The sequence below is a fragment of the Halichoeres trimaculatus genome, unplaced genomic scaffold (assembly GCF_033239565.1).
Source record: "Halichoeres trimaculatus isolate MK-OKI-2021-1 unplaced genomic scaffold, fHalTri1.1 fHalTri1_scaffold_6, whole genome shotgun sequence".
Lineage (NCBI taxonomy): Eukaryota > Metazoa > Chordata > Actinopteri > Labriformes > Labridae > Halichoeres > Halichoeres trimaculatus.
In genome coordinates, this window is record NW_027437184.1 from 34089049 (window position 1) to 34105122 (window position 16074).

The 16074-nt window shown below is 38.9% G+C and overlaps 2 protein-coding genes across 7 annotated transcripts; one reads left to right on the top strand and one right to left on the bottom strand.

Moving 5' to 3' along the window:
• Positions 1 to 5124: 5124 nt before the first annotated feature.
• On the bottom strand, positions 5125 to 12751 carry LOC141791246 (polyubiquitin-C). Its single transcript, XM_074671527.1, has 3 exons — positions 12610 to 12751; positions 10533 to 11912; positions 5125 to 5884 (listed from the first exon to the last, which is right to left on the bottom strand). Exons 2-3 carry the CDS (start codon positions 11902 to 11904, stop codon positions 5187 to 5189), a joined length of 2070 nt encoding a protein of 689 aa, XP_074527628.1. The 5' UTR covers positions 11905 to 11912; positions 12610 to 12751; the 3' UTR covers positions 5125 to 5186.
• Positions 6827 to 16039, top strand: cenpv (centromere protein V). 6 transcript variants are annotated; one of them, XM_074671584.1, is made up of 5 exons: positions 6827 to 6963; positions 15008 to 15100; positions 15205 to 15274; positions 15359 to 15473; positions 15832 to 16039. In XM_074671584.1, the coding sequence occupies exons 2-5, from the start codon at positions 15009 to 15011 to the stop codon at positions 15984 to 15986; spliced, it is 432 nt and encodes a 143-aa protein (XP_074527685.1). In that variant the 5' UTR covers positions 6827 to 6963; position 15008; the 3' UTR covers positions 15987 to 16039. The 6 variants fall into 6 exon arrangements, with proteins under 6 accessions (XP_074527685.1, XP_074527679.1, XP_074527684.1 ...); XM_074671578.1 differs by lacking the exon at positions 6827 to 6963 and adding an exon at positions 12288 to 12514; XM_074671583.1 differs by lacking the exon at positions 6827 to 6963 and adding an exon at positions 12294 to 12380.
• The last annotated feature ends 35 nt before the right edge of the window (positions 16040 to 16074 follow it).

The window sequence follows — 16074 nt, forward strand, 5'->3', positions numbered from 1 at the left end:
TCAATCAAACTTTATTTATAAAGCACTTTTCATGCACAATGATGTCAACACAAAGTGTTTGACAAAACAAAACAAAACAAAACAAAAAAAAATACACATTAGCGTACAACCCTCCACCTTTAACCCGCCAACCCACACCCCTGAGAGCACAAGGTGAACACATGTAGTTAATTAAAATCCCTGCACCTGAGGAACTGAGAAATGGCTATCTGGAGACCTTAATGAGGAAACACTGAAAGTAAAGTAAAAATTTAAACTCACAATAAGAAAATAAAACAACCAAGCTAAAAGAAACAAATAAGATAATAAAATATTAAAAGAATAAAGCAGTAAAAAAAAAGAAACAATGTAGAACTAAAACTTCAAGACACAAAATTAAAAAGCTGAAAGTAACAGTGCAGTAAATAAGAAGATAAATAAGTAGGTTAAGACACACAAAAAAAGATAAATGTATATTGAACTAAAGGCTGAGATACGCCTTTAATAAGACAAAGATTCAAACATAATTAGATAAATAGCTACATCAGTAAAAGTCAAAGTAAAACTCAGTTAAAGGCCAGACTAAAAAGGTAAGTTTCAAGTTTGCTTTTAAAAATGTTTAAGCTCTGTGTAGCCCTGAGGTCTACCCAATCCATGGCTCATAGTTGATTCGTGTTTCACTGGACTTGAATCATGGGAACCCTGTCAGATGCAGCACAGGGAGGTGTACTATTGGACTTTCAACAGGTGTTAAGATGAATAATAACTTTTGTTCATTTTGACAAACAAAACGTCTAAGCCTGCTCACTGGGCTCTCTGAATAAGTTGTAAGCTGCTGCTAAGACGACCATATTAGTCCAGTGCTCAGGTCTCTGCACTGGCTTCCTGTGGCTCAGAGAACAGACTTTAAAACAGCTCTGCTTATGTACAGGTCTCTTCATGGTTTAGCGCCAAAGCACATCTCTGACATGTTAGAGCAGGGGTGGCCAACCTGAGGCTCGGGAGACACATGCAGTTCTTTGCCTTTCAGTGAGCGGCTCTTTGATCCATTCATTATTGTTATGAGTAGTGGTGTATCAATCAATCTAAATTATTGATATATTGATGTTGTGATCATTATTGATCAATACTTGGTTGATGAGATTGATACTTAAGTTTCAGTTTCTTTTCTCTACATAGCACGTGCTCATAGCTATCTGGATAGATAGATGGATAAAACTTTGTCTCTTCTGCAGTAAAAATAAAAATTTGTCTTTGACACGGCTCTTGGTACGAATTGAAACACACTTACAAACGCAATATATGTCACTTCAAAATTTGGAAATCTTTTGATTTTCATCTTATGTCCTTTCGTTTATGTGTGAGAGGAAGTGTGTGTGTGTGATGTGGCTCCATGTAGTACTACAGTAATTTTTGTGGCTCTTGGTCTGTGACTGGTTGGCCACCCCTGTGTTAGAGCCATATGAACCAACTCGGACTCTGCTCTTTCTGGTGCCCAGAGTTAGGACTAAACATAGTGAGACTGTTCCAGTTTTATGCTCCTGAAATCTGGAACAGTCTTCCAGACAGAAGATGTGAGACAGGCCTCAACTCTGACAATGTTCAAATCCAGGAGGAAAACAGTTCTTGTTAGCTTAGCATATGACAACTGGAAGTAATTTAATCTGCACTCTTCTCTTTTAATTTAATTTATTTAATGTTTTTGATGTTTTGTGAAATGATTTTATTTTGCCTTCTTGTGATTTTTTAAAATTTTATTTTCAAAGCACATTGAGTTGCCTTGTGTATGAAATGTGCTCTACTTGATTAGGTCTAATACTTTACAGGGTTATAATACAATGGTTATAATAGTAACTCCATGTTATGTACAAGCTGCAGCCTCTGATATCAGACAACGTTAAAGTGCGACAAGTCAAAAAAAGCTGTTTTCACAGCAGAAATACACGTATTTACAGCCTGGTTCAAATAACGTCTTCTGTCTGAGTCACTAATTTCATGTGACTGACGGGTGCCCTATAGCTGTAATCAAAGTCTCTGTCACTATCAACATGGCTGCGGCAGCCGATCTGCTTCAGGAATCCAATTCAGACACAGACGGGTGACATTGGGGAGACTACATCCCTGAGTTATACAGTCTATGGTTCTTTATATCCCACAAATTAAGGCTAAAGAAGCAGAGTGCAGATATTTCCCAGTCATATTTGGTCATAAAGTGAAGCTTTTTTACAGATTTGTATGGGACAGTTTTAGCTACAGACCCCCCCTCACAGGATCCATGACTGTGGACATGTGTCAGTGACTCTCAGTGCCAAACAAAAGCAGGGGGGTTGATAAAGACGGTGACAGCAGACAGCTATAAAGATGTATCTGGTAGACTGCTGGGATAAAAACGTTAATAATTTAGATCTGTGACATAAAGTTTTGTTTAAGCACAGGAATTTGGTTATATGCCGTAAAATCTGCAGTCATGACCTCACGTCCTCACCTCACAGTCATCACAGCTTAAAGAAGAACAGCCTAACAGCCTATTCTCAGTTTAAATAGTCAAATAAATAAAAATCTTTATAGAGAAGGCACACACTGTGATGCATTCAGTGGTGACGGAAGCTGCAGATTACCTGAACTCCTCTCAGGCGTGTTTGTGCTGAATCATCATTTTCCGTTACGCTGCCTGTGAGCTTTCACCCTGTTTATCCAGTTTTATTGGTTGATGAACAAATCTTGGTGACCTCTTGTAACAAGTTAACTATTAACTTGCTGGGATAAAGTAGCAGAAAATAAAATAGTCCACCAAGAAACAGCTGCTGATTCCCAGGCTAACTGGGTATCAGTATCTGAACCATGGCACTCACTACTGACACACTGAGTAAAATATCAACATATTTTTATCAAAGGAATCAAGCTTGGTGTAACTTAATCACATGTAAAGAAGTTGTGTTACATGGATTCTTCTGCCCTGATAAAACCTTTGACCAACATTACCCATAAAGCTCTTCTGTTAACAGTTCAGACTGACAGGCAGGTGTGTGATGCTTGTTTTGATTTTTGTAGCCTTGAGGTACAGCGCTGACTCAGGGGACATTACTTACGGGAAATCATGAAACTGAAGTTCTTTATGAAACCACAACAGCTCTTACACTTGTTTTGATATTTATGGATCATTGCTGTACACAGTGTGTTATGTAAATACAAAAAACACTCTCTATGTTTATCTACGTCATACAACTGTAGACTTCCATTCATGCATCTCAAAGCTTTAACTCTAGAAATCTGTAATCTGCTAAAAGAAACATTTCAAGTCATTTTTAACGGATAGGATCTGCCTAGAGAAAATACAGTTTATTAGTGCTGCAGTTCACCAGACCATATCTTATGAGCCAGTCATTTTTCTGGTTTACAGCAGGATAATGTAATCTGTTAACACATGGAAGAATTCATTCCAGCTGAAAAAAATATCCCATGACGAGGATCATCCAAAAGACAGCTTTGAAGATTCAATGAAGGACTTGTTAAAGGCAAGGTTATAATAGTTCACTAAAACGAAACTAAAAAGGAAAACTAAAATTTAAACTACTTTGCAGTTAACTCAAACTAATAAAAACTAGAAAAGAAAACAAAAACAATAAGTAAACCAAAACTGTATCTTGTGTTCACAAAACTAACTGAAGCTAACCAAAATTCAAGACAAAATATAGATTATAGATTTTGACAATATTAATAGCCTTTATGATTTAAATTAATCCGACGCATTTTCCCGACCAATTTTAAGACAGTTTTCGGCAGTTATCAGCGCCATACGGCACCATCACAGCAACGTACTGGGATGTGCTTGTTTACTGCACTGACTGGCTGTGCGCTGTGCTGCGACAAAACGTAGTGGAGCAATGAATCAGAGCATCTGTTATAGTTTAATTTTATGTGAGTCTGACTTTATTGTTACAGAGTCCAAGTTTCTAATTATTAAAGCTAATATAATATTGTTTTATATCATTTATGTTTTTATTATTTTTATTTAATTCATGTTAACATCATTTTATATAATTTATGTTTATATTTTTTATACTAAGTTTATATTATTTTCATGTGTTTAAGGCAGCAGCAAACATTTCAGTATCAGCATTGACTGAGCAGTGAGCACTATGCTGGACTTGAAAATAAACAGTATGACAAAATATTTACTCTGACCTTTTTGAATCCTGCACCTGGTTAACAAGGTATGAAAAAACTAAAACTAAACTAAAACTAAGCCTTGTTGCAAAAAATTAAAACTAAATAAAAACTAGAATGCCTGCTCCAAAACTAATCAAAACTTAACTGTAATGGAAAAAAATGTCAAAACTAACTAAAACTAAACTATAATGGAAAAAAAATGTCAAAACTAACTAAAACTAAACTATAATGACGAATCCAAAACTATTTTAACCTTGGTTAAAGGTGCCAAACACTGAGTCAAATGACTCTCCTCCATTTTCAAACATACCTGTATGTTAACTGGCTTTTACAAGACAAAAAAACACATTAAAGTCACATCCTGTGAAGAAGCTGCTTTGGTACATGGGTAATTTATTCTGTCAGGTTTTAAAAATCTATGCTGTTGTGACTAGAGAAGAGTTGGACCTACACACTCTTACTACACATCAGTGCGAGGGGGAATGAAAGAAGGGCTTTGGAGCCACCAGGGGGTTGAGGACTGGTAGCCCAGTGACCTCTTCTGGTCTAATGTAGCATTTCAACATTTCACCTGTCATTTTCACAACATGTGACAGAAACCAGATTAATCCCAATGAAAACTACAATAGATTCAATTCTGATCAAAGTTTAAAGTAGACTAAACCTGTTGTGTGTTATGACACTGGCATGTTGACAGGATGTTACTCAGAGTTTTATCTTCTCATTAGTATTGATAGCCTTTCCAGGAGGCTAGCAGTATTCCTATCTGCTCGTGTTAAAGATGAAAAAAATTTTTTGAGTAACTTTATGATTATGGAGCCATTAGTCATTCACTATCCATGAAGAACAGAGCTGTTTAGTAGTTTCCTTCCTGATTTTTGAATAGTAACTCCATATATCAATGTTTCACAGCCCATAAGCTCTTTAAGGTTTCATCATCAAGACAGAATGCAATTAAAGTACACACACATCACCTTGCTTCATGTTTCATCTTTTATTGGTTCAGGTTGTGTTTCAATGTAAATTTCAACCATTATTTACTGGCCTCCCCTCAGACGCAGGACCAGATGGAGGGTGGACTCTTTCTGAATGTTGTAGTCAGACAGGGTGCGACCATCTTCCAGCTGCTTGCCAGCAAAAATCAGCCTCTGCTGGTCTGGGGGAATGCCCTCCTTGTCCTGGATCTTGGCCTTCACGTTTTCAATGGTGTCACTGGGCTCCACCTCCAGGGTGATGGTCTTGCCAGTGAGAGTCTTGACGAAGATCTGCATGCCTCCCCTCAGACGCAGGACCAGATGGAGGGTGGACTCCTTCTGGATGTTGTAGTCGGAGAGAGTGCGGCCATCTTCAAGCTGCTTTCCAGCAAAAATCAGCCTCTGCTGGTCTGGGGGAATGCCCTCCTTGTCCTGGATCTTGGCTTTGACGTTCTCAATGGTGTCACTAGGCTCAACCTCAAGGGTGATGGTCTTGCCAGTCAGGGTCTTGACGAAGATCTGCATGCCACCCCTCAGACGCAGGACCAGGTGAAGAGTAGACTCTTTCTGGATGTTGTAGTCAGACAGGGTGCGGCCATCTTCAAGCTGCTTGCCAGCAAAGATCAGCCTCTGCTGGTCTGGGGGAATGCCCTCCTTGTCCTGGATTTTGGCTTTGACGTTCTCGATGGTGTCGCTTGGCTCCACCTCAAGGGTGATGGTCTTGCCAGTGAGTGTCTTGACAAAGATCTGCATGTTGAGACCTGTGAAAAACATCACATGTCATTTAATGATTTTTAGAAATGGATTTAGGATACATTTCTATTGTTGACACTTTAGATTAATGACAATACATTTCTTTAGTGTAGCTTTCTTTAATTTACTAAATTTATTGTTTTTCTATTTATTATGTTACAACCTAAGAATGCTGTATGACCTGGTAATAAATGACTTCCTCCTATCGGGGGTTAATGTTAAACCGCTTTAAACGTATGAAATGACCTTAAGTATAATATCCTGAGGACATTTTCTCAAGCAAGGTATCATCCCCATTCTGTCCCATCCGTAACGGCAGGAGGAGGCCAGTGATTCGAGCATCTGCGCCATTTTAAAGTATGCTTGTGTTGTTTGCCTTCGTTTTGTTCAGCTAACGTCATCCTTTAATGGACGATACATCTAGAAATGTAGTACCATTGTTGACGTAGAGGCTCATTTACTTTACTGCAATTTGTTGACTCAACATATGGTTTAGTAAATACGTTTTATCAGACAACGGTTGAATATTATTTAACTGCGTCATTCGTTTACGAACGTCAAATGAAGAGCTTTCATCATTGGTACAAGCGGTCAGCTAGCTGCTGACAACCGGAAAACAGGAACCATTTAAGATAACGACAGCCTTAAACAAGCCAAAATGAGTAAAGTGGATAAAACCAAAGGTAAAACGTTTAATAATGTAATAATTTTCCCTCTAATGACAGTTTTGAAGCAAGAGTTTACTTACGACTAGTTTCAGCACAGTGACCTACTTTCTCCCGGAGTATCCTCCCTCTGACTGTACAGTTGCCAGGGTGACAGGATAATTTATACTGGAATACGCCATCAAATGGTGTTCATCCGCAGTTGAAAATAGTACCTAACTGGCTGAACCATAGGCAAAATATGTTAAATTGTGTCCATAGTGGCTCGAGAAAATGCGGTTTGCTTAAAGAATAGCCAATAATAATCAAACTTTTCGATATATTCGTTGCATTTATGAGCTAAAAAAGAAATTTATCCGGTTACGTATAAAGAGATGATGACCTACTAAACGCTTGCAAAGGAAAGGAGGAAATTAGGAGTGGTAAGAAAGTCTAACTACCGGAAAATGTTAGATATTACTTATTATTGATTTAGAAAACATTAAACACTTATTGTCCATAACTGTTCGCTGAATGGTTTAAAATATACAAATATTTTGTGCTGAGTCATGATACTGTTGTATTTGGGTTAATAAGATGACGAGGTGAATGATTACGTTTTTGACCTGTAACCGTAAAGCTGCCCGCCAGGTTTGACATATAACCTAGATATAGAAAAGATAACTGATCCTAAATCAGTGTCATACTTTGAGAAGAAAAAGAAAAACCCTCTGTTTGATGGTTAAAAAATAGAAATGGGTCACAAAATGGGAGTCTTCTGGTTTAAACTTTTATCACACATACTGGTGTAATTAAAACCCAGTTCCTAAAATCTGGACTGAATTGGAAAAGAAAGCTTTCGGTTTGCGCGTTATTTGCCTGATCAGCAGTCTGATTTTAAAATCACAAAACTTAATTAGCCTGAATGGTTTTACATCCTTCCTGTGTAAAATTGTTTTTGGTGATTTCTGCCATGAAGCATTTCTTTGTGTTGCTGCTGTATATGGTCACGGCTACTTTCGAAAAGAGGTCACTGATCCCAGTGGGAGGAACCTGGATAAATAAGGGTTAAAGAAAATAAAAATGTGTAGTCCCCCATATTCAAGACATGATTTGTAAGATTGTTATATTTTTCTTGGTAACATTACTATAACACATTTAATTTAAAAGGCATGTTTGAACAAAACAAAACAAAAACAAACCTTTTTTCCTTGTTAAAACAGAATGTATTTCCCATGTTATAAAAAAAAGGCATTACAGATCCAAATTCACTGTATGTGCACAAAAGTTGTATTTTTCTTCATGTAAAATCATTATGTCCTGATAAAGAAGATCAACTGATGGCACTTTTTTACAAGGTTGGATTAATGAGTAGATAATGAAGTTGGAAGCTCTTTTTTCTTTTTAATGAAGATTAAAAAAAGAGAAAGTAACAGGATTGAAAACTGGGTTACAGTAATGAAACAAAACTCTTAGGATTTTAGGAGTAACCTAATACGTCAAAGTACTACGAAATGTAAACAAAAACATTACATACCTTGAATATGTACCCTATAATCTTCCCATCGGCCTTAGAAGTCCCAAATGATGGAAACCTGGTTTGAAAATTTGATTTGAGGAGTATTTGTTAACCTTTCAGAGTGTATTAACTGTTATTGACACATCTGGTAGAGGTGGAGAAATAAACAACGATAAAAGTCCTGGTGATTTTATATTTCATTCTAACACTGATGAAACACCTCTAGTTCAAACAGATACCATGGTCAGAAGTAGAGGTTTTATTATCAATGTTCTATGTACATGCTGTCTTAACCTGTTCAAAATCAGGCTCCATATAAAAAAAAATCAAGGACTACAAGTATGAAATTTGGGGTTCTGGGATATTTTTCTGACCTTTAACACACAAGATTATAATAGAAAATGTTAAGTATTTCTAAACTAACCAGCTTCAGCAAATTAATAGTCATTGGACGAAAGGCAGTCTGTTACATGTATCCACTCAACCAGTTAATGTAACTTTGATTCATAGTGTACCTTCTGCAGGAGTTTATCTGGTTATGACACAGACTAAAATGAACATTGATGTCTCTTCATGATCCTTGAAGCAAAAATAATATTTAGACTGAGTGATTATGCAGTCTATATTAATGTCTGAAACAACTGCCAGGGGTTGGGTTTCAGATAAAGACCTGAAAACTGATGAAACCTTTATTTTCATCTCCACAACAAACAGTTGCATCAGGGGATACATTTGAGTGTCAAAATAAAGCAGGGCAAGAATTGCTATGAAAACCAAGATGAACAGTTACCATGTGTTTAGATCAAATCCAGCCAAGAAATTTGAAGTACTGCTTGGTCCACAAGAAGGTAACAGTGCAACTGTGTTGGGTTTGCATAATGAAAGTGTTGATCTATTGGTTACAACATCTCATGGACCAAACTTTGACTGTTTCCAAATATTTTTTTTAAACTATTTTGTTTTCCTGTTGCCCTTATTTAAATCCAGATTAATCACAGAGAGCATGTTCTTAACATACATTGAATATGTATACTATGTAAAAACAGAGCAAAGAAACATAAAAGTTTCTGGTTATGGTTATTGTCAAGTGTTCTATGTGTGTCAAAAATGTTTCCTAAACTTAGAATCACACAATGGGCTTTTGGCACTACATAGTTAAATGTATGAACTAGGTAGAAAGCAGTGTTCTAGTTTAACTAGAAAGTTGAACAAAGATGATTATTTGCTGGTTAGGACTTCAATGTGAAAATCAATAGCTTGGCAGGTCTTTGTGTGAATGATGAACCAAACTTCCAATTAAAGTGCCAAGAAGTACTGGTGACAGTATTGCTGTCACCAGTACTAATAAACTTCAGAGCAAAGAAATGATCTAATGGTTCCAGAGGTGACAAGAAACCTGTCTCTAAATGAGTCATTTCATAATCCATTACAAGAAGAAGAGGTTTCGACTACCTGCATCTGATTAAGAAAATCCATTCTTTTTTCTCAGTTCTCTACCGTTGGTATCACTGTGACATTGAACCATATTTTCATGAATACACTTGACACTTTGAGTTACTAAGAAACAGTTTTGGAGCCAATCATTATCAGAATTTCAACCTTTTTGCAGTACGGTGTCATCTGATCTATCATCACTAGATGGCGCCACATCCCTACTCATGGAAATACATTACTATACCGTTCCTGTTCTCATCAGAACTGCCGGCTCTGAAAAACTATGAAACTTGTGTCCTGAATGCTGGCACTGATGCACAAAACTGAGCCAATACTCTGTGAGGAACTAGTGCTTGTTATACTCACACAGCAGTGATATCCAGTTATAAATGAATTTCAAAGGAGGGTGTACTCCAATTCACTACATACTTGGGTTACTCACAAAGTGGTAAGAGCAGAGTGATATTACATGTAGTTAAAGGACTGACATTTCAGAAGAGGACTGTAAATTAATTTGTTTTGCTTATGTTGTCACTTTCCAAAAGGTTTCTGGTTTTAAAATGAAGTCCACCAGACATAGAAACTCCAAATGAGATTAAGCACTTAAGACCCTTAATGTTTCATTATAGGGCCACTTATTTTATGATTTGTATGTGTGATTCACTTTCCACACAGGTCTGAAGTATAATTTGATATTTATATTTATATATATATATATATATATATATATAAATATTGAAACCACCTTGGGTTTCTCATAGCAAATAATGTGCAACACTATGTAAATCTCACACTAAAAGTCAGGTAATATATGAAAGATAAGATTAAAGACAAGTCTGTTAGCTGTCATAAACAGGAAAAAAGTAAATATTCCATAAATAAAACTCAAAAAATCAAAAGACTTCGGTTCAATCCTTTATTAAAGTGTGTGCAACAAACTTTTGGTCTTCAAAGTTTAACAACTTTTAAATGAGTAACATTTTCAGAACGAGGCATGTCATACATAGCACGTAAACTTGTGGGAAGTAAGGTTGAGAACATGGAATCATTTATGACTTTACTGGCCACCCCTCAGACGCAGGACCAGGTGGAGGGTGGACTCTTTCTGGATGTTGTAGTCAGACAGGGTGCGACCATCTTCAAGCTGCTTGCCAGCAAAGATCAGCCTCTGCTGGTCTGGGGGAATGCCCTCCTTGTCCTGGATCTTGGCTTTGACGTTCTCAATGGTGTCACTGGGCTCAACCTCAAGAGTGATGGTCTTCCCAGTGAGGGTCTTGACGAAGATCTGCATGCCTCCCCTCAGACGCAGGACTAGATGGAGGGTGGACTCCTTCTGGATGTTGTAGTCGGAGAGAGTGCGGCCATCTTCAAGCTGCTTTCCAGCAAAAATCAGCCTCTGCTGGTCTGGGGGAATGCCCTCCTTGTCCTGGATCTTGGCTTTGACGTTCTCAATGGTGTCACTTGGCTCCACCTCAAGGGTGATGGTCTTACCAGTGAGGGTCTTAACAAAAATCTGCATGCCACCCCTCAGACGCAGGACCAGGTGAAGAGTGGACTCTTTCTGGATGTTGTAGTCAGACAGGGTGCGACCATCTTCAAGCTGCTTGCCAGCAAAGATCAGCCTCTGCTGGTCTGGGGGAATGCCCTCCTTGTCCTGGATTTTGGCTTTCACGTTCTCTATGGTGTCACTGGGCTCCACCTCAAGGGTGATGGTCTTGCCAGTCAGGGTCTTGACGAAGATCTGCATGCCTCCCCTCAGACGCAGGACTAGATGGAGGGTGGACTCTTTCTGAATGTTGTAGTCAGACAGGGTGCGGCCATCTTCAAGCTGCTTGCCGGCAAAGATCAACCTCTGCTGGTCTGGGGGGATGCCCTCCTTATCCTGGATCTTGGCTTTGACGTTCTCTATGGTGTCGCTTGGCTCCACCTCCAGGGTGATGGTCTTACCAGTGAGGGTCTTAACAAAAATCTGCATGCCACCCCTCAGACGCAGGACTAGATGGAGGGTGGACTCTTTCTGGATGTTGTAGTCAGACAGGGTGCGGCCATCTTCAAGCTGCTTGCCAGCAAAGATCAGCCTCTGCTGGTCTGGGGGAATGCCCTCCTTGTCCTGGATTTTGGCTTTGACGTTCTCAATGGTGTCGCTTGGCTCCACCTCCAGGGTGATGGTCTTGCCAGTGAGTGTCTTGACGAAGATCTGCATGCCTCCCCTCAGACGCAGGACCAGGTGAAGAGTAGACTCTTTCTGGATATTATAGTCAGACAGGGTGCGGCCATCTTCAAGCTGCTTGCCGGCAAAGATCAGCCTCTGCTGGTCTGGGGGAATGCCCTCCTTATCCTGGATTTTGGCTTTCACGTTCTCAATGGTGTCGCTTGGCTCCACCTCAAGAGTGATGGTCTTGCCAGTGAGGGTCTTTACAAAGATCTGCATGATTTAACCTATTGATGAGAAAAAAAAACCAATACATCAGAACCATCATTTAATTGTACATCAAAACCTTTAAATGAATCTATAGTGGTTTTCAAAAAAAAAATTCAATACTAACAATTTACCTATATGTCTATAAACCAAAACAGGTATTGGGAATACAATAACCCGTTTTAAAACTGCTTGTATACCCTGCAACTCTGAAGGGACAACAGAAAATTTTAAGTAAATAATCGGCTGTCATTTTTTGGTTATTTTCAAATATGTTGACATTTTGAAAAACGAAAATGATTGGGTGTTTTGGAAAAATTATTCATTAAATAAGAACTGTTCTAAGAGTACGAGCGCCATTTTGAGACCGTGTTGACCTTCCTTTTGTTCAGCTAACGTCATCCGCTAATGGACGATACTGGAAATGTCGAGTCATTGCTACAGCTAACACAGGCTTGCCGTAGGCCCTACCGTCAATAAAAAATAAGGTACTCAAACCGAGAAGATCTTGAAAGCCACAAAAAGGCTAAGTAAACGACATCCCCTTCTTTACAATAGCTTCGGACGACAGCTGCCGTGAAAATGGATCTCTTTTCTTTGGGCTCGGCTTCTCACTACCCCGGTAGGCCTCTAAAAGCTACCAAGAACAACCATTGCAAACTAACTTAAAAGCTTAAGAATTTCATGATGATAGAGTGAAGAAAAACGCGTACTCACTTTAGTTAAACGCGGCAAATGTTCAGAAATCTTCTCGGGAACTCTTCTCTTCTCCGTCTTGTTGAGCTATACCTCTGAATAGACGCTCACTGCATTATATACTACTGTCTGCATACGTCATACGTACGATATCCGTCCGCTTCAAAAAATAGTGCCTATTGCTATGAAACACTTTATTTCAGCAGGGGATTAACATTCTTTCCCATTTTTTTCGGTATTTGTTAATATTCACGCATACATTTGATGATTTATTCAAGTTATTTGATTAAAATATAATTTTAACGCACCCTATGCGGCGGACTAATACTATTCCTTTTCCGTGCCCCAGAAGTTTCTCGAACATCGTAGCAACTGCAGCCCTTTCCGAGCCTCTGATTGGGCAAAGGAATTGTTTGTTTGGTCGGTGATTGGTTGCCCTGTTACAGTGAGTAATACCCAATAGCTGTATCACTTATATGAGTATGGCGTTATTACATAGTTTCGTTTGGTTATACAAGTCCAAAATCTTCCGCGTTACTTATGACACTGCAACTTTATGATATCGTAACCTTCGATTCACTGTTCCAAATCACACGTTCTGGAACCTCCTCAAAGGTCCCATCACTGTCCTTTTTGGTGCAGTAAGATTTCATAAAATATCAGCCTTTTCATGACATGTTGGAGGCTGGTGATCAGTTTTCGAGGGCGGCCCACTCCCAACAAACGTGTCCACAGCAGATGGGAACATGCTTGGTAAACACAGGCACCCAGCTGCTGTGACAGCAGGGCAAAGTAGCTTACTCGAGTAAAGGGAAAACAATGCTAAGTGACCTAATTTACTGTCATTATCATTCACTTTTATCCATTTCCAGATCAACTTTATCTTCTATCTTTATAAAGAAGAGAACACTGATCAAATGCTCCTACCCTGCACTATGGGCTTTCATAACGAGCATAATAAGACTGTTTCTGACTAATTGTGGTTTTCTTACAGTCATAATCATATGGTCATGACCTTAATGTAGAAAGTGACATTGAGACCTAGGGAGACCTTATTGGGTCAGCCCATGAATGTACTGTTGGATATTCATTGACCTGAATTATTCTGGCAGATGTCAAATGGCCTCATTTTAATCTAGGTGTTGTGGCCTTGATGTAAGTGTAAAATTCTGCTTGTTAAGTTACACACTGTTTTGTGGATTTGACAAGACACCACTAAGTGACAGGACATTTTGTTCACTTACATTACACAAAATAATCTCTTTAGTAACCCTGTTAGCATGTTATCTCAAATAGCTCTGAATGAATCATGGTTTGAGATTGTAATGAGGGACTTGTGCAAGTTTTAGAGTGGTTTTGATCTTTCTTTGTTGAGTAGTTTATCACATGCCATAAGGTATTATCAAATTTATATCAAGTTACCAGAGAGGGCTGGTCCTTGTTCTGGTAAGCACTATTATAATTGAGATGACGTTAGCTCCTAGGTGATGCTCGAAAGTTCTTAACTGAAACAATTTCAGTGTGTTGTTAAACCATGTCAGACTAGCATTTAGGTCTACATATTTCAGATAGACTATACTACAGCTAATTAAATGTTGATTAAAGTTAGTGGTCTTTGTCCAAAAGGCTGTTTTATTGTACATTTTGGCACAGAGCACAGCTTTATTACACTGTGAAATCAAAAAGGCAAAGGCTGAGATGATGATCCTTAACCTACTGGGATCCTATTTTAGGGTCACAGATATGATACAGTTCATAGAGTTCTTATTTATGTATATGGGTCACAACACTCCCTTCCCTCGCCCCTCCAGCTCACTGTCATATGACACCCAACCCGTGATGCAGCAGCCAGTATTTCCAACACAGAGCTGGGTGTCTGGCCGAACTAGTTCAGCCTCTAAGGAATGTGTTTGTGCAAATCTGTACTTTGCCCGGCCCCTTTGCTTGGAATAACGATTGCTTGACTCAGTGTTCCAGGAAAAACAATCTCTCATCTGAGACAAAGTCTTAGCTTAGCGCTGTGACAGGCAGCTGAGTCCTTCAGCACATGAAGAATCAGACTTGTCTTAGAGGTAAAGACCTGTGATAAAATCAGATCTCTTTTTTCAGCTCTGAATGGGCCAAGCACTGACGTTGAATGTAAATCAGAGTCTTATCTTTGATGGACTATGACTCCGGATGTTGAGCTTTCCTAGGAAGGGTGATCAGAGCTGTTTGGAAAGGGCGTTCTGTTCTACTTGGTTACACAACAACTAGTCTCACTGGTCGCACTAGTTTATCAAAAAAGTTACCTAATCCATATTCTTGACCTTGTTGGAATAAAAATAGCTCTAAGGTGAGGCTTGAGTCTCCCAAATACTCCAATATCAACATTATATTTATCACAATGTTGTCTGAATTTGTGTTTTTGTTCTTGCAGCATGGATCTCGTCAGACACACAGGCGGCTGCCACTGTGGGGCTGTTAGGTTTGAAGTCTGGAGTTCCCCAGACCTCCATGTTTTTGATTGCAAGTATGTATTGTTACATTCACTTTTATTATCACTACTCAGTAGTAAATGTTTTAACCATAAAGAGAAGAAAGGCGGTCTGAGTAATTGGTAACCTTTTCCCTCAGCTGCAGCGTTTGCGTAAAGAAACAAAATCGCCACTTCATTGTCCCAAAAAGTAGCTTCAAACTCTTACAGGTTAAGTAAACCCAACATTGTTTTATGAAACACAGACGAGCATTTTTAAGTGGATACAAACTGATGTCATTATTCCTTCCTCAGGGCTCAGATAATCTGACGACGTACACGTTTAACACTCACGTTGCTAAACACACCTTCTGTAAAACCTGTGGAGTTCAAAGTTTCTACTCTCCACGCTCCAACCCGGATGGGTATGGTAAGTTGGCTTGTTGCTGACACATGGCAGTAAGACTATCTTCATGTGTTGTAAACAGATTTCATCACTTCATGGTGTTTACTTCAAACTTAGTTTGTTGTGTCTACCCAAAATACCCTTCAAGCTTGTTCCTAAGTGTTATCATGTTTCTATGAAACAGACATAGACAGACATTCAGAGCAGGGGATAAACAGTTTATGTTGGACGGCGGTGATCTTAGAAGCTGTGTATGTGTTTGAATATTTTGGATCAAATGACTCGTAAAGAGAAGGTGTCAGGACAAAGTCCTGAGGACAACTGTCTGCTGGATTCTGTACAAATTAAAAAACTGCTCTTGTTACTTCTTTCCTCTGCCCAGGTGTCGCTCCACACTGTCTGGATCCAGGTACCGTCCACAGCATCACGGTGGAGAAGTTTGGAGGGGACAAGTGGGAAGAAAGCATGAAAGCTCACAAGAGCATCAGAGACATGTCCAAACCTGTCGGGGCATGTCCTCCAACTGAGACACAGTAGAAAGAAACAAACAGAAACCCATACATATATCAAACTCTTTAATCATCACTATGTCAGAAAAACTATACAGTGTTTTCAAAAATCTCTA

Excerpts from the sequence above, each read along its gene's own strand:
- LOC141791246 (XM_074671527.1), bottom strand. The coding sequence starts at position 11,904 with ATGCAGATCTTTGTAAAGACCCTCACTGGCAAGACCATCACTCTTGAG. Across the intron at positions 5,885-10,532 it reads GCGTCTGAGGGGTGGCCAGT|GTCTCAACATGCAGATCTTT; the intron begins AAAGTCATAAAT and ends TGTTTTTCACAG.
- cenpv (XM_074671584.1), top strand. The coding sequence starts at position 15,009 with ATGGATCTCGTCAGACACACAGGCGGCTGCCACTGTGGGGCTGTTAGG. Across the intron at positions 15,275-15,358 it reads GTAGCTTCAAACTCTTACAG|GGCTCAGATAATCTGACGAC; the intron begins GTTAAGTAAACC and ends TTCCTTCCTCAG. Across the intron at positions 15,474-15,831 it reads CTCCAACCCGGATGGGTATG|GTGTCGCTCCACACTGTCTG; the intron begins GTAAGTTGGCTT and ends TCCTCTGCCCAG.